The sequence below is a fragment of the Bacillus rossius genome, chromosome 18 (genome assembly GCF_032445375.1).
Source record: "Bacillus rossius redtenbacheri isolate Brsri chromosome 18, Brsri_v3, whole genome shotgun sequence".
Lineage (NCBI taxonomy): Eukaryota > Metazoa > Arthropoda > Insecta > Phasmatodea > Bacillidae > Bacillus > Bacillus rossius.
The window spans coordinates 10,442,729-10,463,744 of NC_086345.1; the positions used below are offsets into that span (position 1 = coordinate 10,442,729).

At 38.7% G+C, this 21,016-nt stretch overlaps 1 protein-coding gene across 9 annotated transcripts in view; it reads right to left on the reverse strand.

The window, feature by feature from the left end:
* LOC134541305 (gastrula zinc finger protein XlCGF57.1-like) overlaps window positions 1–21,016 on the reverse strand; it is a 531,604-nt gene that overhangs the window by 430,626 nt on the left and 79,962 nt on the right. For all 9 annotated transcript variants that reach the window (XM_063384636.1, XM_063384637.1, XM_063384639.1 and 6 more), the window contains 2 exons: window positions 18,306–18,386; window positions 1,343–1,423 (listed from right to left, as the gene is read on the reverse strand). In XM_063384636.1, the coding sequence (XP_063240706.1) occupies window positions 1,343–1,423; window positions 18,306–18,386 (162 nt within the window). The remainder of the gene's footprint in view (window positions 1–1,342; window positions 1,424–18,305; window positions 18,387–21,016) is intronic.

The window sequence follows — 21,016 nt, forward strand, 5'->3', positions numbered from 1 at the left end:
GTACACTACAATACTATTAGAAAATCTGCTTATATGATTGGTACACTACATAACTACTAGCAAAACTGCCAATATGCTTATATAGTTTGTATTTTTAAAAAAAAAGGAGAGAGGTTAAAAAATATTCCAAAGACACCAACGAAGGGGAATTTGAAGATTTAGGTGGAGTTGGTAGTGTGGGATTTTTATCCACTAAAAATAATCCTCTCTTTTCTAACCCTCACCATGAGCAGAGGGCAACCAGACTGGAAACCGCGATTGCATTACTTCAGTCTGAAACCGAATTGAAGGCATTTTGGCCATCGAATGTAAAAGGAACACAGAGTCTTCTGTTTTGTTGGCGGCCTATCCAGGGTTTATCCACGATGTTGAGTACCTGTTCAATGGCAGTTATCGTTGAACAGCCTTTCCTGAAGCCATGCTGGTAGTCTGCAAGGCCACCTGCTTTCTCTATCGCGATCGTTATTCGGATTTCGAGGAGCTTTTCGAGCAGTTTACCAGCTACATCCAGCATGCATAGAGGTCTGTATGATGATGACGTGATTGGTGGTCCCTTGCCCTTTTGTAATAGCACAAGGTGTTGATGGTTCCATCTCTTGCTGAAACTTACAGGGGAAAGACAGACATTATAAATAGTGAGGAGGATGTCCGGAAACTCGTTCGCTACTAGCTTAATAACGTTTGTTGGTATTCCATCTGGCCCCGGTGCTATTCCCAGTTTTTAAGGACGTCACCGCCTCTTCATTTTCACGAACGGTAAACGGTGGAATATTGGACGATTGTCGGCGCTCCCTGGGATTCCTAAGTGGATGACGTTGGAAGAGGTCAGATATCACCTCCTCGATGGACTCAGGGTCCATATGCTGATATAGTGGTGACCCACTTATGTCATTGTGTTTGAAATCTAATTAAGTTGCAATTGAAGAATAGGGAACCAGTTGCTTTTGTCCATTCAGTGTGAAACTCCAAAAATAAAAAAAAGTTTAAACAAATTATAACAGCTTTACATAACAAACAATGAATAGTTGAAATTTCCCATAGCAACTATTCTAGCCCAGCTTTTCATTAACCAAGGCATGCACCAGGCCAGTATTAATCAGATTACTGGTGCCGGTACGAGACAGCGGGAGATACCTGCATCACGCCCCTCTCTTCAGGCAGGTGTGACAGCTGTCTGGCCAGCCTCATCGCTACATCACTAGCCGCAGCATGACAATATTATAACAATTTAAATATAAGGTTTGTATAAAATACAAGGTTCATAATAATACTTCTTAAGGGTATAGAAGGCTCGAGACCATGTGTGGGTCATAGTCTCATCTGCACAAAGCAGTCTACTCACTGGTTCATCCAACTCCTCCTTGATTGGCGGGAAACCCAGCTCGCTCGGCTCCTGCTTCACACAGAGGTCTGCATCTGCCGGCTGAAACAACAATGTGACAGTGTGACAGTGACCTGTGACAGTGTTTTAGAAGGTACAATCACCTAATTATAATTCATTACAGCTCATGCGACACAACTTTGAGAAGTTATAAAGTAAACTCTCAATTAGCAGGGTATGGATTATCCGGATTTTGGGTTATCCATGCTTAAATTTTGTTTTATTATTGTTTTGTTGAATTCTGAAGCTAGATGTGATCACTCGGGCAATCTTCTTTGCGTGGCAGGTCTATATTTTTAACCAACCTGTTACCATGTTAGGAACCTGTTTGGTCTGAGCCTTCGTATCCCCCACCCTCTCTGCTGTCACACTTGTCACACTCTAAACCTGAGGGGCATGCCCCGACTGCTGCTACACGTCTCCAGTCTGCGACTTGTTTGTTTCACCCACCGTTATTTCCGCGCGCCCATATGCCCGGCAGGTGCCCCAAGTGAAGTCTGGCTGCATTCCGCTAGAGGAAGGGACACTTAGAGAGAGAGTGGAGGGGGGGGGGGGGGGGAGGAGGGAACTTAGCCAGAAATTATGTGTGCATGGTTTGCAATATCTTATCTTCAGCAGTTTTGAGTTAAATTTCTCTTCTCAGCAGTTGTAAAAGAAAGTGAACTAGCAAAGTAGGTGAATGGAATCTTCGTGTGTCTATCACGACAGGTTTTCAAGAAGATCAACAATATCGTTGTCTTGTATTATTTATTTCCCAAGCTTATCACCGCAACATTTCAAAAAGAACACTGCAGCACTGCACTACAAGATGTGCACGTATTGTTGCATCCATCTTTGATTTATGGAAGATTTGCTTTGTTAGGTCTGTGAAAAGCATGCCTTGGAGAATTGGCGTTCTGGAAGAGTTACTCACATACTACCGTATTTACTCGCATATAGGTCGCCATCGCATATAGGTCGCACCCATAATTTGAGGTCTTGAATTTGGTATTTAATATTCCCCCCATATAGGTCGCACCGGTAATTGAATGACGCGAACGGCCGGCGCACCGTGCATGAAAGAGTTAACGGGTACTGTAAAACTCCGCTACTACGAGAGCTGATAATGGTGTTGTACTGCAACATGTTATTTGTTTTGACAGTTTAATTATTATTTATTACGATTTATTTATTTTGTTTGCTCTATGTCTAATGTTATTTATTTTTCAGAAACGGTAATTTATTTTTATGTGTGTCTATGTGAAAGTGACTCTATGGATTTTTCCCGGACTATTTGAAATTTGTATTGTTGATACCCCTCTAAGGACTAAATGAACTTTAAGACGGTAAACGGTAAAATTAACGCCGTTATTTTATAATGTAAATTATTATTTTAATAATTTTTTATTTAAATTGTACGTGAAATTTTGTAATCCGCGCTATTGTTGCGTGCGGATTTCACGTTTTATTAAGGAAATTATGTAACTGATTTTGGTTTTCGGCCAATCACAGGCCGCCATTTGAAAGTTAAGTTTTACTGGCTTAATTTAAGAAGCTAGTAGGAAAAAAGAGTTCTACAATGGCCAGCTAAGAGAGCGGTAACTTTGTGACGTCGGCGATAATAAATCCTACGAATTAGCTATTTAGCAGTAGGCATCCCGGATAATGGATGATAATTATGTATCATTAGGGAGTCCAGATACCAAAATAGGATTTATCTAAAAAGATAAATAACTTAGGAGTGTAAAATGTGAGTAAATCAAAAGTGCCAAAATCTGTTTCCTCCACTGATGCACTCGTCACGTAACTCCCGTTTTTACGTCATATCGCCGTCAGAAATTAATATAAACATTGACTTTATGAAGTAAATTGACATTATCTACGATTTTAATAAGATTTTGATATAAATTTAACGATTTTACACACTATTTTTCTAACTCAGAGGTCCTATAGATTGAGAGGCTCTGAGCTCTACCGACGACATTTCGAACCTTACTAGCCGAGGTAAATTGATTTAAGATCCCTAAAAACATAAATTAAAACTGTGTAGTTTCGACGAACCCAAATAAAGACTTTTGTAAAAACTTAAATGTGCGCACCATAACTCCTGGTAATTGGAATTTATTTGAGTTATATGATGTCAAGTACTAGTTAGGTTTTTGAATATAATTAGTAATTAAATAAATATAATTAATAAGGGTAAACTTCGAATCCATTTTTCATTTGCAATAAATAATTATATATTTTATTTGAGTGTTGTGTTATGTTATTTATAGTTTCATCTATCCCAGTGTATATTTATGTATGTTAGTACCCATTTTAATTAACACCTAACTATGGCCTACTTGATATCAGAACTTACCAGCGGAGAGCCACACAAGTAATATCAGAATTTTCTACACAGCTTAACACAGCCCAACGTGTTATATGTATGTTTGTCTCCATAGAAGTGGAGCCTAATTTAAAGTAGGAAGTATTTCTGCATAAATCTATTTGAAGGCATACACACGTATTTTCCCTACAGTGTGATAAATTGTTGTAACAAGTACTCGTAATAACCGAATATAGAAAATTGAAGTCAAGTTAGATTCCTGACTTCTTAAAAAGTCTTAATTGTAGACTATAACTCGAAAACAGTATTTTGTATTGAAAAATGCACAGAATAAAAGTAGTAGTAAATTTAATTTCGAATAAAAAAAGGCCTGTTATGATTTTTTATATCTACAGCGGTTTGCGTTTTAAACGTGCGATTGGTCTGATGTGTGAGGAAGTTCCTGACACAGATAAGATAGTGACTGGGGAAACCATTGCTTCTCCCCTTCCCTTTTTCTACTTGTTTGCCATCCAGGTGCAACATCGCCCTTCGTTTACCATTTTTTTTGGCGCTAAGTGAATTCGCGTCATGCGAGTTCAGCTATGCTAGCCGGCTGGTTGTTATTTTCGTTCAAAACGTGGCGAAGGAACTTGTGTGGATCAGGTAGAAAACATTTGGCTCTAAACGAAAGATATAAGAACAATGCTATCCTGAAATGCTGTGACATGTTTTTGGAGTAGATAATCACAGCGACAGACCGACAGGATGCGCTCCCGCCCTTGCCGTCAGCGATGTTTATTTTGACAGCTCAAGCAATTATATTTTCCACGACCCTTCACAGCGTAAAAAAAAAGAGAAAAAAAACATGTTCGAATGCAGATGGAAAAGTAACTATGCAGTAAAATAAATATACCGTATTTTCTCGCATATATGTCGCCATCGCATATAGGTCGCACCTATAATTTGAGGTCTTGAATTTGGTATTTAAGATTCCCCCCCATATAGGTCGCACCGGTAATTTAATGATGCGAACGGCCGGCGCGCCGTGCACGAAAGAGTTAACGTCCGCTACTACGAGAGCTGATAATGGCGTGATAAATTGTTGTAACAAGTACTCGTAATAACCGAATATCGAAAAATGAAGTCAAGTTAGATTCTTGACTTCTTAAAATGTCTTAATTGTAAACTATAACTCGAAAACAGTGCTTTGTATTGAAAAAATGCACAGAATAAAAGTTGTAGTAAATTTAATCACGAATAAAAAATGCCTGTTATGATTTTTTATATCTACAGCGGTTTTCGTTATGGGTTCCGATAAATACTCACACTAAGTGAAATAACGTCACGCGAGTTCGGCTATGCTAGCCGGCTGGTTGTTATTTTCGTTCAAAACGTGGCGAAGGAACTTGTGTGGATCAGGTAGAAAACATTTGGCTATAAACGAAAGATATAAGAACAATGCTATCCTGAAATGCTGTGACATGTTTTTGGAGTAGATAATCACAGCGACAGACCGACAGGATGCGCTCCCGCCCTTGCCGTCAGCGATGTTTATTTTGACAGCTCAAGCAATTATATTTTCCACGACCCTTCACAGCGTAAAAAAAAAAAGAGAAAAAAAAACATGTTCGAATGCAGATGGAAAAGTAACTATGCAGTAAAATAAATATATTTACGGCACTGCTAATTTTTTCTATTCAATAAAATTCGAGGTATTAATGATTTTTCAGCAGAAACTGCTGTGTAACTAATAAACAAATTGTATCATAATAACTTAAACTTATAAAGTATTATTAATGGCGAAGGACAGTCGTATAAGCCCATAAAAATATTTATTTGACCGAGAATGGACTATACAACCTGGCTTTTGCCGCACGCGGTGTGGGAGGGGAGAAGGAGGATGCTGACAGTTTCTCACGCAGAAGGTTGAAATAAGGGAGAGAATGTGTTGAAATGTTAGTTGGAAAAGGGGGGAGGGTGTTTTTACATGGTTTGTGATTCTGGGAGGGATGAGCCTTGAAGAATTAGTAGGGGATGGGAGAGGTAAGCGTCATGTCACGTATGACGTCAAGCCGCCGCTACCGCCAGCCTGGCCGGATGAGTTTCTTACGCTCTCGCAGAAGCTACCACAGCGACTTTTGGTGCAGGCGGGTAAGATAACATGACAGCTGAGACGGCTATTCGTGCGATAGTGGACGCGCCGAGCTCGGCTAGTCACTGCCCCCAGCTCTCGCCAAGATAAACGTGAACACATAGCGCCAAACAAAGTGTAACAGACTTGTTTTTCAGCCGATTTTACTCAAATTTTCTACTTTCTCTGCTCAAATTTTTCACGGTTTCTCAAAAAACGGTCGTATAAACGGAATGGACGCATCAGAGTGGGGTCGCATCGGCGGGATTCTACTGTATTGCAAAAAAAATTCCTCAAAAATTAAAAAAAATTTTTTTTCACATATAGGTCGCACTTCATTTTTCCCCCATCAAATCTGGTAAAAATGCCGCGACCTATATGCGAGTAAATACGGTACTCCAGCGTGGCACAAGTTTCTCTGCATGCTAGTTTTATGAAAGGACAAGGAACTTGAAAGTGATTGGTGGAACGAGAAAGAGGGGGGAAAGAGAAAGAAAAAGAAAGAGAATGAGAGAAAAGGAGAAAGAGAGGAAGAGAGAGAGAGGAGTAGTTGACTGCCGTCTCTCCACCAGACGGAGGACAACCACATGGCAACTCAGTGCTGTATTGTTTATGCCAAAAAGCTGAGACTCAGTACACAAAGACTTCACTTGTTCCCAGAATTCTACTGAAGACAATTATATAGTGTCGCCCAAATTTCAGTGCAGCTCTTACCATGAAAACTAATTTTCCAGGTATTTTATTCTTTTCAGGATTTCAATTATCAACACATCAGTAGATCCAAATTAATACAGATAATAATTGAGAGTTTACTATAGTTTAGTAATAAATGCTAACTAGGTAATGATGCCCAGTCCATCTCTCATCACCCGTGATTGTTTGTGTATTATGTTGATTATTTGATATGGTGTGGTTTATATTTGAATTGTGGTTAACAATTACAAAACAGTTAGTCTCTCTTTGTCATGTCTGAAACAGACCTATCTCGCCCTAGTGCCTGCATCTCAATGCAGTCTTTTGGCTGCTGTATATTCACAGTCGCAAGAAAAGAATAGAACATGCCAGAGTTCAAGAAGGAGGAGATTTTGCTGTTCGACGAAGGCAGTGGAGAGCGCCCTTGTTTGGGGCTTAAAAAAAACCAGCCATCTTGGAGGTGTTCTGGCTTTTACACTAGCCTTCACTCCACGCAACTCTGCTTCAGGGGAGGATGTACAAGCCTGTCATTCCTACCTGCAATTACTGATTTCTCCTGCCTTGCATCATTGTCATTACAAAGTTTTGGAATTATAGTTTCAATAATTCCTTTAAAAATCTTAGTGTAAATTGTAAATACATGTCTCCACAGGTATCAGGCAGGAAATACTTCATCTATGGATGAACTGTGATACTGTGAATGATATGTATACCTTGAAGCAATGGAAAAATGGTAATGAATGAAAAATGATTACCGTATCGACCAAAGCAGTTTTGTTTACATACTGCAGTGAAGCACCATTAACATTTCGGCCACAAACACCTAAATAAATGATACCTTATAAACAAAATACCTATATACTTCAGCAAAATTAAAATTTTTTAGGATTTTTCAGCTACCATAGATAACATTCAGTAAATCATTTCAATGCTTTGCACATAAAACATGCACTTTCACATAAGATGCAGGATATCCATTTCCATAAAGCAACAGCAGGTTTGCCAACCTTGGAGATTGACGGAACTCGTGCTGTGGAGCGTTGTCAAGTTTTGAATAAGACACGCACAGTGCTTTTTAGGGCGCGGTTACACGGGACCCTGAACTACTTCAGGTGAACATGTTTAAGTAAACACGTTTACAAACGCGAAAGTGTGCGGTTACACGGTAGTTGCTGAAAAGTGTGTTTAGCTCTAAAACCGATTGTCTACTGTCAACGAATGACTGTGTTGTTGATCTCTATTTTTTAATTGCATCCAGAAAACGCGGGATTTTCTCACTTGTTTATACAGCATTATCAGCAGAAATGAAATGTGTTTACATATTGCTCAATATTTTTTTACAAATCGGGAATTCAAACATGCACAGTAAATTTTTTAACTTATTTTTTATTATTTTTTGAGCGAGAGTACCTATCTCAGTTTTAAGAAAATTAAGGTCAGGATAAATTAAAAAATATGTATAATTATCTGTTGGTTTTTTTAATGCATTCGGTAAAATATTACTCGAACTTGTGCCAGAAACACTTTCCATCTAGAATTTCTGCAAAAGACTGTTTATATTCTAACCAGCCAATCAGAGGCTACTGTAGAAGATATGTCGATCTGAACTACTTTGCCAACCTGTTTAAGTTAAATGAGAAATGGCCTCGAACGAAACATGTTCAGACTGTGTGTAACCGCACTCAACAGCTGAACATGTTCACCTGAAGTAGTTCAGACTCCCGTGTAACCGCGCCCTAAAACACACATTTTGAGAAAAAAAGTGCACAAATTATTAAGGTAAATAATGTAATATACAGACACAATTTTGACAATGCTAAAGCTAACTGACGTCGTTATAAGGAATTTCCATCGAAGAAACCATTCCTATGTAGAAAAAAAACTTATCTAAAAAAATTCCTGAATCATAAAATAACCCTGACTTTTCCAGGTTTTTCCTAAATTGTTTTACATTCTCTGACTTTTTCCCAGTCTGTGGCCACCTTGAACCATTAGTTCAGTCCACATATCTTCTTGCACCGGAACCAGCTCATTTTGCATAACTTCTTGAGCATTTTTCACTTCTTCCTGGCATTTCTTCATCACTTCACAGTTTATTTCATGTCCTAGATCTCTGTCTTCATAACATTTGTAATGTTGCAGAACCCTGCCCTCCTAATTAAATAATTTTCTTTTAAACTTCTTTTTGTATAGGTAAATATAAATAAGTCAATGTTTTTAGAGTGGTGTGTATATTATGAGACAGTATAATCAGACGTTATGGCTTTTAATATATGTTATTTTCACTTGCTATGTGTTTTAAGAATGTACCTTGTATTTTAACAGACATTTTCTATCAGTACTATTTTTTATGTAATTTTTCACAAAGAAGTCGCTGTTCTAGATTTTTACGTGTTTAGGCCTACTTATTCAGGTTTTTCTCAATAAGTTTAATTTTGTATAGTAATTCGTATTATAATTATTATTCTTAATTTTTATTAACGTGTTGTAATATAATTATAAATCACGGGACTGTGTCTGGGCTGGTGTGATGGTTAGAAAGAGAGGCATGAGAGGCCTGTAAGTGGGAGTGAGAAAGGAACAGTACTTCCCCGCCAACCGAGATAAAGACGGTAATTCCCCCCCTGTATGGGAACTGAGTGATAACTGCTCTCTCACGGTGTGGGAGAGAGAACGAGAATGGAAGTCCCCGATTTCGATGTGAAATTGAAAAGAGACTGATCAGGGGAAGCCCAGATTTCTGTGTGTACAAGATTTTTTCATGTGTTGTAACTTGTTCTGTGATTGGCTAATATCTGTAGAGTGAATGAAGCGTGCGTGTGATTGGTCGGTGAGGTCATGTGACTTCTCCTCCCTGCGTGGAGAAGAGAGTGGCCAGACTTCACCAGTCGTCTGTCGATCGCTGCCACAGTAGGTCGCGTTCGGTGGCTTCTCATTGAATGATAATTTAATGTACTAGTAGATAATTTCACGTTGGTGGTCGGAGCCAGGCCTATTTTTTAAATCAACCTAATTCGTTTTATTTTCTTTCGGACAATGAATTAGAAATTGCGGCCACCTTCGTCGGCAGTTGGCTCGGGGCGGAATTCGTTTCGCTGGGTGCGGTCCTCTTCGAGGTCGCACCATCTTTATGTACTTGCAGTAAAACATTACTGAAGGACTTCATCTACGCTATTAATTTTCGGTAATTTCTCGTCATGCGAGCTACCAGCAGTTTTTCGACGGGCTTGAATTTGGACACGACCCTGAGAGCAAGACGGACTTTTTCGGCGGTAAACAAAGATGATCTCCCAGAACTTTCGGCGCAGCTGAGCGGTGAATGCAGTTTTTCTCTGCGGCGAGAGACAACGGGCTGATGCAGCGAGTGAAGAGTTCCAGAGCCGGCGGAAAGCAGTACATCGAGGGACAGAGCGACCCAAGGCACCATGGGACTTCAGGCCTGTCTCAACGAGGGACTTCAGGACCTCATTGCCAGACATCGAGATCGTCACTTCGCGGGACATCGCGGGAGTAATCGCCGAAAATAGCAAGTCGGAAAATGGAACTAAATTAATTGTTTGCATTTTTTGTTTTTTGTTTTGAGCATTCAAATAATATTTGTGTTAAAATTTTGTAATTTCTATATTTCATTATGACGATTAGTAGCCCAGTTGAGGTTATGGGGGGGTCAGACCAAATCTTGCAGTTACTTTTGTCAATGAACCAGAAAATTGAACGGGGATATCGGGAACTTATTCAGGGACAAAATGAAATCAAAAACAAAATGGATCAGGCAACTCACAAAATAGAAGGAAATTCACAAGAGATTGCTAAGTTAAGGAGCGAAATAGGCACACAGTTGCGACAGGAATTCGGCAGAGTGGAGAACAAATTTGATGACTTTAAAATTAATGAACAGGTAGCCACGTGTACGAACAAAGTAGATAAATGTGCAAATGAAGCAAATGTAGGAAAATGTGATAGGGAAATAATAGTGTCGAAAGAAAATGTTGAAGTTGTTGTACATAATGTACATGAGCAGGTAAACATTGAGAATGAATGTGAAAAATTCCTAGATGAGGGAAACAGCGAATGTTTGGACAATTTGGTTGAAAAAATTAGTAAATGTAGAGTTAATGGACATGTGAACAGGTTTTTGTGTAAACAGATGAGAACAGTAGAAATTGAAATGAAAATGTTCTCAGATAAACTTAAGGATGAATTTGATGAGGAAGTATTCAGTGAATTGAGTTTTTCAGATTGTGGAGAAATGATAAAAAGGGAGATTTTTTCAAAATGTAAGCAGTGATGTACCAAGATGTTGGTTGTGTGTACCGAATAGGTTACAAACTAAAATTTTCGCCTTGATTCATGTGAGAAAAACTGTGCAACATGGTCAGAGGTTTTGGGTGTGGAAGCATGTGTACAGAACTATCGCCGAGATAGTAAACAGTTTTTTGTTCTGTTCAAAGGCAAAAGAAAGTAATAGTAAATGGACAGGGGTGATGTAACCTCTGGAAACAGTGTGTGTAGACTTGTTTGACCCACTGCCGAGATGGAGAGGTAGAGTCAAAACTAGTTTTGTTGTGTTTGATGTTTTTTAAATTTTTTTTTTTTTTTTTTTGCAATTTTTGCCAATTTTTTTTGTAAGTTTTTCAGAATTTTTTGGTATTTTTTTTTTAATTGTATACTTTTTAATTATGTTTTGTATTTTGTAGAGTTTTTGTATTTTTTGAAGAATAGTTATAGTATAATATAGAAATACACAAATAAGATTTATGACAGCAAATTTTTACCAGATTCTTAGAGAGAAGAAAGATAAATACAGTGGAACCTGGATAATTCGAACTTCTTTAATTCGAAATCTTCTTTAATTCGAATTTTCCTCTTGGTCCCTAGCATTTTGTATCTAAACAATGCTAAAAATCGTGGATAATTCGAATTTTATTTTGGATAATTCGAATTTTTGGTGCGTCTAATTTAGTGAATAAATTATAAACTACGGCTCAAAAAATTGTAAATTTATCGGGAAATACGTTTTACAAACAATACTCGGCAAAAGTTAAGCGTTTGACCAAATGCGCGGTAGCTTGTAGTGTGATGACTCACCCTTCCCCTCCCGCACACTTGTGCCGAGTGCCGACCGCCTGCGCGTAGCAACAACACGCAGCAGTAATGTCTCCAAGGTCACCCCTCCCCACACTCACCCCTCTCCACTCCTTACTGTACAACTGTGCATCGTCTGTTTTGTAACATACAATGTACTGTAGCTTATTTAAAATTGTCTTTTGATGTGTGATTACGTGTAGTTTTTACGTACAGTGACGTTTAGTGAGTGAACTGTGAGAGTAGCAACCATGGCGTCGACCTCGTCTACAAAATCCCGTGCTTATAAAACTTTGACTCTAACTGAAAAAGTAGCGGCGATTAGGGAAGTGGACAAAGGCGTGAAAAAGAAATTGGAAATCGCGAAGGACTTTGGGATTCCACCCAACACTCTATCCACTTTCTTGAAGAATACAGATAAAATTCTCAGCAGTGCAGAGGAATTTGATAAAGACCGAAAACGACTACGAGAACCAGATAACCCAGACGTCGACAATTGTGTTCTTAAGTGGTTCAAGCAAGCCAGAGACAAAAAAATTCCGTTGAGTGGTCCCCTAATAAGGGTAAAGGCCGAGCAATTCGCTAAAGAATTGGGCAAACAAAATTTCAAAGCTAGCACTGGATGGCTGGATGGTTTCAAAGAACGTAATAAAATTACGTTCAAAGCAGTCTGTGGCGAAAGTGGGGCAGTGAACCAGCAAGAAGCCGGCCAGTGGAAGCGAGATTTAGAAGAGATGATCCAAGATAGAGACCCAAACAATATTTTCAATGTTGATGATACTGGCCTTTTTTTTAAATGCACACCGGACAAAACATTGGCATTTAAAAGCGAAAAATGTCATGGTGGAAAACTAAGCAAAGAAAGAGTGACGCTTTTAGTCGGAGCAAACATGGACGGCTCAGAAAAGCTGCCCTTGTTGATGATTGGAAAATCGGCTAATCCCCGTTGTTTTAAGAATGTCAAGTCGAAACCGGTGGATTACGTTAACAGCTCAAACGCTTGGATGACAGGCGACCTGTTTTCAAAGTGGCTAATAAAGTTGGACAAGAAGTTTATTAAAGAAAAGCGTCAGGTGGTCCTCTTCATCGACAACTGTACTGCGCATAACACCATACCAGTGTTGAAATGTGTTAAAGTGGTTTTTTCCCAGCCAATATGACATCTGTTGTCCAGCCAATGGACCAAGGGATTATAAAAAATTTGAAACATTTCTACAGAACCTTGCTGGTAGATAACATACTGTCCGGAGATGGAAACGCCCTGAAAATAAAGCTCGATATTCTGCAAGCTTCCAGAATGTGTAAGCAAGCGTGGGACAGAGTGAAGCCAGAAACAATCAAAAACTGTTTTAAAAAGGCAGGTTTTGTTAAAACCGAGGACGAAACTGTGGAAGCCACTGAAGCGGAAGCCATTACAGCAGCAGTCGACGGCTGGGAGAATGTGGGAGCCGACCCGACCATCTCGTACGAAGACTTTCTCAATGTCGATGAAGATGTTGCGGTGTGCGGTGACGTCGCTGACACCGAAATCATCGCAGAGGTGCTCGGCAGTGAGAAGCAAGACGATGACGGGGAAGGTTCGGAAGAAGAGATCGCTGGAGTAGAAGAAGAACCGGTGCCGAGTGCAGCTGACGCCATGAATCACATAAAAGAACTTAGACGTTTTTTTGAGAGCCGAATTAATGTAAGTGATTCATACTTCATCTCTTTGAATAAGTTAGAATCTTTTGTAATGGCCGAGAGCCTTAATTCGAGAAAACAGGCCAAAATATCATCTTTTTTTCAAAAACAATAGGTTGTTTTTATGTTTCAGTTCAATAGTTTTAAGGTCATTTTAATACGTATGTATCGTTTAGGCATTAATCGATGTATTTATTCAAAAAATGTCAACCAATAAAGAGTTTTAATAGAAAATATGATTTTTTATTGTTTTGGCCCTATTTATATTACGAACTTCCTTAATTCGAATTTTTGGATAATTCGAAGTTTTTGACTGGTCCCTTGAGGTTCGAATTATCCAAGTTCTACTGTACATCAAAGTTAATGTGAATATTTTCTGTTGTAATAATAATAATGGTATAGATTCTTTTTGAATATACATTTACTAAATATTATGTAAAGAAATGCTTTACATTGTGAGAATTGCATTGCACTTGGGTAATGAATGTTTGGTTTGTTTAATGTTGTGTCATGGGAAGATGTTAACTGAAATTTATTATGAGTTATGTTTTTGGGAAATGATATAATTTTGAAATGTTTAAATATTTTAAATTAAAGTGACACACATTTGTGATGATAAATGTTTGTTTTGGATTGAATGACAGGGTGACAACATCCTATATTAAAGGTATGAAATTAATACTAAACATTAATGAATAACAGTCGTCGAGTTTTGAAGCTACAGAAGCATTTGTGTGTTCATGATGGCCAGAGGTTAGGTGAATTTTGGTACTGTCCTAAATAAGCAGCAGATGTTTTTTTTGGTGTAAGGTGGTGTGTGAGGCAGCTGGGGGGCCAGGAGGTTAATTTTAAATATGTTTCCGGCATGGAGTCCGATGTTTTTTTTTTGCAAGGGTGAGTCCCTTCTCCTTGGTCGCTCCCACCCCTCATCAAGGTTAATTTTATGTGCTGTTGTTGCTGAAAAGGGAGATATTGTTTGAAACCTAAGGAAGGGCATTGGTTCATGTAATTTGTTTTTGAAGAATAGAAGCATACGTCTGTAGCTTAATGAAGTGTTTGTCATGCCATAACTGTAGAATTGTCAACTTGTTGTTTTGTGGAAATTTAAGTAAAGTATGTAAAGCTTAAAAATTTGATGTGTAATGACAAGTGCAGTGTATATTTGTGTATAGCTTTGTATAATTTTTTGTTTTAAATTTCGTCAATAGGTTAGCCGAGCTGACTAGCAGCTAAAAGGGTTATAGTTGGGCGCCCCTTACCTTTCGGCTAGCTCGGGAGTTAGGAAGAAGGGAGTTGGAAGGAAGTTGGTAAAACTTTGTGTATTTTTTATGTGTAATAGGTTGGCCGAGCTGACTAGCAGCTAAAAGGGTTGTAATTGAGCGCCCCTTACCTTTCGGCTAGCTCAGGAGCTAGGAATGAGGATAGAGGAGGTTGGAAGAACTTTGTGTATTTTTTTTTGTGTGGGATGATAATGATGTTTTGGTGTATTTTTTATTTTTTGATTAATGAGAATAGAAAATGTAAGTGAATAATGTAAACAAATGAAAATGCAGTATGGATAAAGAATTAAGTTTGTGGGTATTTGATGCAAATGTTATGAGGTGTAACATTTTTAATAAGAAAGTTTGAATATGATGAGTGATAAGGTAGTGAGTTATAAAAAAGTTTAAAGTTTTAATTTAATGTTTTTTGGAATTATATTTGTGGTGGAAAGTTTACTATGTTAGTTTCTGTGTTAGGAAGTGATGCATCTGTTCAGAAGTTAATAGTTCATTGGGTTATCAATGTTGAGCAGACTAGTCCTAATTTGGAAATAAATGTTGTCCAGTGGTTGAAGTTATGATAGAGGTATTGTGAAGATATTTAGAATTTTAGAATTTGTTTTTTTTTTTTTGATGGAATTAGGAAAATTTTGTGTCAACAGTTTTGAAGTAATAGTGTTGTCAAGTTTTTGTTAGTGCAGATATGAAGAGTGGAGATATTGGTGAATTTTTGGGTTAAAGTGGTTATTTCATGGGATTTGAGGAGTTTGTCAGAAGCAGCAGAGAATCAGAGTAACAGTGGTTTTTTAAGGGATTTTAAAGGAGATACTTTGTTTGGAGGTTATTTGTCATCGTCGTTGAAGTTTTTGTTTTTATCGTCGTTAAGGTGGTCATGGAGACGTAATTCCTGGAGTTGAAGATTTGTTGTCGTCGTTGAGGTTTCTGCCGAGGTGTAAGTTTTTGAAGATGTTGAAGTTTTTGTGTTTATTTGTCGTCGTTGAGGTAGTTATGGAGTTTATTGCAGCTGGTGTTGAGGTTTCCACAGTTGTAAAAGTAAGTTGTTCAGAGTTTTTTTGTTGTTATTGAAGATTCTTCGTTGACCAGGGGGTGTCTGCTTGAAGCTTGTAGAGAGACCAGTTTCAAAGTTATTTGTATTATGCACTGATGAGAGGGAGATAACCATTTGTTAAGAGTTGTTGACACTTTGTAGTAAAAGAGATGTTTTCAAATTTTTGGCTTTTTAACAAAGAATTGATGTTATTACAGTTTTTAAGTTACAACATTTTGTAATTTCTTTATAAACAAGTGTTTTAACTACTGGAAGCATTTATTTCTCAGGATGTTTTGTATTTATTTTGTACAGATTAGTTTTTCACTTTTATAACTTTTCAATTAAATGTAGTGTTAATTTAATTGAAAAGTTGGGGGGGTAATGTAATGTTGCAGAACCCTGCCCTCCTAATTAAATAATTTTCTTTTAAACTTCTTTTTGTATAGGTAAATATAAATAAGTCAATGTTTTTAGAGTGGTGTGTATATTATGAGACAGTATAATCAGACGTTATGGCTTTTAATATATGTTATTTTCACTTGCTATGTGTTTTAAGAATGTACCTTGTATTTTAACAGACATTTTCTATCAGTACTATTTTTTATGTAATTTTTCACAAAGAAGTCGCTGTTCTAGATTTTTACGTGTTTAGGCCTACTTATTCAGGTTTTTCTCAATAAGTTTAATTTTGTATAGTAATTCGTATTATAATTATTATTCTTAATTTTTATTAACGTGTTGTAATATAATTATAAATCACGGGACTGTGTGTGGGCTGGTGTGATGGATAGAAAGAGAGGCATGAGCGGCATGTAAGTGTAAGTGAGAAAGGAACAGTGCTTCCCCGCCAACCGAGATAAAGACGGTAATTCCCCCCCTGCATGGGAACTGAGTGATAACTGCTCTCTCACGGTGTGGGAGAGAGAACGAGAATGGAAGTCCCCGATTTCGATGTGAAATTGAAAAAAGACTGATCAGGGGAAGCCCAGATTTCTGTGTGTACAAGATTTTTTCATGTGTTGTAACTTGTTCTGTGATTGGCTAATATCTGTAGAGTGAATGAAGCGTGCGTGTGATTGGTCGGTGAGGTCATGTGACTTCTCCTCCCTGCGTGGAGAAGAGAGTGGCCAGACTTCACCAGTCGTCTGTCGATCGCTGCCACAGTAGGTCGCGTTCGGTGGCTTCTCACTGAATGATAATTTAATGTACTAGTAGATAATTTCACGTTGGTGGTCGGAGCCAGGCCTATTTTTTAAATCAACCTAATTCGTTTTATTTTCTTTCGGACAATGAATTAGAAATTGCGGCCACCTTCGTCGGCAGTTGGCTCGGGGCGGAATTCGTTTCGCTGGGTGCGGTCCTCTTCGAGGTCGCACCATCTTCGTGTACTTGCAGTAAAACATTACTGAAGGACTTCATCTACGCTATTAATTTTCGGTAATTTCTCGTCATGCGAGCTACCAGCAGTTTTTCGACGGGCAGATATATGTGTGGAACGAGTGAATGAACTATTGTAAGTGTTTGGATTCGTCGGGGCATTCTGTTTAGAAAAATAAAAATAATAAAAAACATCAAAATTTGCAATCGGCGTTGAACTGTTTTATTTTGTATATAACGAACCGTTATACATTCTTCACCTCTTCTTAACTGTTCCTTAGTTCATTTTCATTTCATCTTGGCCATTCTCCATTTTACATTTTATTATTCAACTCCTTCAGACAATTCTCAATTTTATTTTTATATTGGCTCAGAAAGCAGTTACATTTTTAAGTTTGTCGGCAGCCACCTTACCTGTCCACATGCAGCATCAGTCCATTAGTCACTACACTAAATTTTAACCTAAGAAATTTTTACTGAAAGCAAACGATGGTTTCTAACATTCACTTTATTACACACAAAACTAACTACAGCTCTAAACACTATTTTACTCTTAAAAAGCTAAAAATATTTTTTTAATTTTTTAAATTTATTTTAATGCAATAAAAGAAAAAATAAATCCAAAATATATCAATTAGGCATATTACACTTCTGACTACAAATGTAACAAGTATGAAAAACAGGTACATGAAGGATAGCCCTATTAAGTTCTGACTAATATTTACACTATATTCAATTACAACAATTTAAATGTCTGTTCACAAATAAACTAAGCCCCTCGCAGCTTGGCTCGACAGTGGCTCTCTCCACTGCTCGTATCTCACAGCGCATCTCTGTCTCAACACAGCGCCTCATACAACACCCAGGTGCACTGATCGTCGCTAGCCGTCCACCATCCCTCGCCCAGGGGTTACTTACCCTCTTCACTTCCCTGCCTCGCAGGCTGGCCCCATTGTTCACACACCTCTCAGCCCCTCCCTGCTAGGGTCTCGTAGCCCCTCAAAGTGTCGTGTCATCAGAACACCCGACTTACACTGGAATGTCCAAGAACAATGGCATTCCAGTTATGCCACTTCAAGCAGAAGGGTCTCTGGAATCATGCCGACATTACGAAGGGAAGGGGGGGGATAGAAAGAGGTGCAGCAGTAATCGGATTACTGGTGTCTGTAGAAGACAAGCAGGAGCTACCTGCATCAATCTCTTCTAAGCAGGCTGGTGTGACAACTGACTGGCCAGCCTCATCATATAAGGTTTGTATAAAATACAAGGTTCATATCATTAATTTTAAAGGGTATAAAACGCTTGAGACCATGTGTCGTTCATATTACATCTGCACAAAGCAGTCTACTCACTGGTTCATCCAACTCCTCCTTGATTGGCGGGAAACCCAGCTCGCTCGGCTCCTGCTTCACACAGACGTCTCCATCTGCCGGCTGAAACAACAAGACATCACTCGGCACGTGAATGGTCCAGCGCAGTGTTCCGCCCAGTCCTCTGAGATCATCGCCTGGGGAAACCACAAACCACACCCCACAACCTGAGGACTTCACTCTAGCAGCACGGATGCATAGCTCAGAACTTTATTTATTTAAAATTATACATATAATCCTAAGGGCTGGCATTGGGAGGTAGACTGCTTAATAGATTGTTATAATATCACCTTCCGGATATTTATAATCCTCAATGCTTGCAGACTTGTGCAACTAACTGAATGGTAAGGAATGTAACTGAAAGAGATTTGCAAATAACTTTTAATTATTTGTGAAGGAATACGATTTTAAGGCCATGTATCCATTAATAAATCTGTTATCATAACCACATGTCCAAGTGTAACCACATGATGAGTACCTACAAGGAGAATGGCATGTGGAAAGCTGAACAGCCACATATATCTATTTCAACATCTAAGCATGCCTTAAAGCAGAGAGCAGACCAGGTCTGTGTGGATGCACTGTGAAGGGGTAGTTCAAGTCTCGTTCCCACACTGCGACGTCACGCCCTGGAGCCTCAGCCTCAGCCTGGTCCATCAGCCAACCACACGGTGGGCCATTACTTCTCTCATCGCCAACTAACTGCATCATCATATACCAAAATTAATCGTTGCCATGTTTTTCAATTTAAATTTGTATTTTGTTTTTATGCCTAATCAATATAAGTATCACATGGTTTTCTTGAACCCTGCCAGTTTTAATGCATCACTAATGTCCAAACGCTACACTGCAAAAGTCCACCCGCAACTTTAGCACCTTTCACACACCCTCAAGCAGGTGAAGTGTAGCTATCAGGGGAAGAAGTCATAGTTATACCACGAACAGCACGACTTGTATCATAGCAAGACATTTCCAGGCACACCAAAGATACAGTAGTTAGATACAGTAGTTTGCTGCCCAATATGTCTAATCAGCACCCCACTTCACCATTATGTGAAAAACTGGTCATACATTAAATTCCTACATTAAAAACAAGGTTAAGGCAATAGAAAATCAAATTAAAATACATTTTCATTATAAATTAGATTGATGCAAAATATTTACTGCATGTAACAGCAGAATTTGTCATTTAGAGCCTAAATAAAGAATAAAACAATTATTAGTGGATATGCAGTGTAGTTTGTAATACTTATGCTGTACAGCAGCGGTTCACACAAAGTGTTCCGTGGCAGAGTCACAGGGGTTCCGTGAGTCATAATGAATGTCATATAAAGTAAACACAATCATTGTCATGCCGCAACGTTTGAAAACCGCGCGTCAGCGCGGGCGTTGGCACTTCGTCCCTTCCTTCCTTCCCCCTCCTAGTGTGTGCTTGCTTGCTCCTCGCCTCCCCTCCTCCGGTTGGCGCAAGCGCGTTGTGCCGCACCTACTCTATAAAAACGGCTGTCAATGTATAATTCGGTCTTGTCTTGTCTTGGTAATTTTGTTGGCTAGTCCCTTTCGGTAGCTCGAGTAGCTGCATCGTCTTTGTAATTCAGCATGTAGTCAGTTAGGCTTCATTTGTACGACGTGCGAGAGCGACCTCGGGGGGGAACATGTAAGTGTTGTTCTGTTTTGCGAGTGAGGCGGTGGCCCTTGCCTTAATGTAAGCTTATGTAAATTCTTGTCTGTTTTGTTTAAATTCCCTTTCGGTCGCCACCTAGAAAATTATATTTGGATTTACTTGAATAATTTAACTTCACTTTCACTTTTCTCTGTAATTGTTCTCCCCTGAGACGTCGACGTATGTAAAACTCTACGTTATTTATTTATTTCAGAATGTAACTTTAGCTTGTAACGCATGTAACGTGCATTATGTAGTAGGTTTTCCCTACATAACGACTTTGTTGTAATTTTGCTGTTTTCATCGCGTCTACCTTGTGACGCCCCCTTATGATGGTCCGTAATGGGACCGCGTACTGTTTCGCCAGCGTAACTCGTAACTCGTAACTTGTTCTCTATATTTTGTAGCCTTGATAATGGCTCGTTCACTTGAAAATTTGCTGTATTTATTATCAATTTAATTGATTCTGGTTATTCTTGTTAACCTAATTGGTTCTGCTGTTTCACGTGTTTATTAATCAATTTTTTTTGTGGCCTAATAAAACGCCATGTTAAATAATTATGTTCTTATGTCAGCAAATACCATTCCTCAATCCTTGCCATGCTATGGCCTCCCTCCTCGTATCCTAGCGTTAGGCTTTCAGTCAAATCAAATAACTTCCTTTGAAGGAGTTGGGGTTCCACCAAAAAAAAATCAATCATAGGGTTCCCTGGCCGAAACGAAAATTGGGAACCAATGCTGTACAGTATCGTGTCTGTCCTAATATATCACCATTTTTTGATATTGTTCTGGTTCCTGCTCGCACTATCTCTCCACTTGGGCGAGGTGAGCTAGCGCACGCGGGTGAAGGAAGATTTACTAACCATTACTGCCCCGTCTCAAACAGTTGGAGACAGTGTTTCAACTAGCAGCAAATCATAAAGCTAGAAGGTGTGCCTTGCCTGTGCTTGCATCAGATACACACCATGCTTTACCACTTCCACAAAGGCTTTATAATTTATTTTTAAATGGTTGGGTTCACATTTCCAGT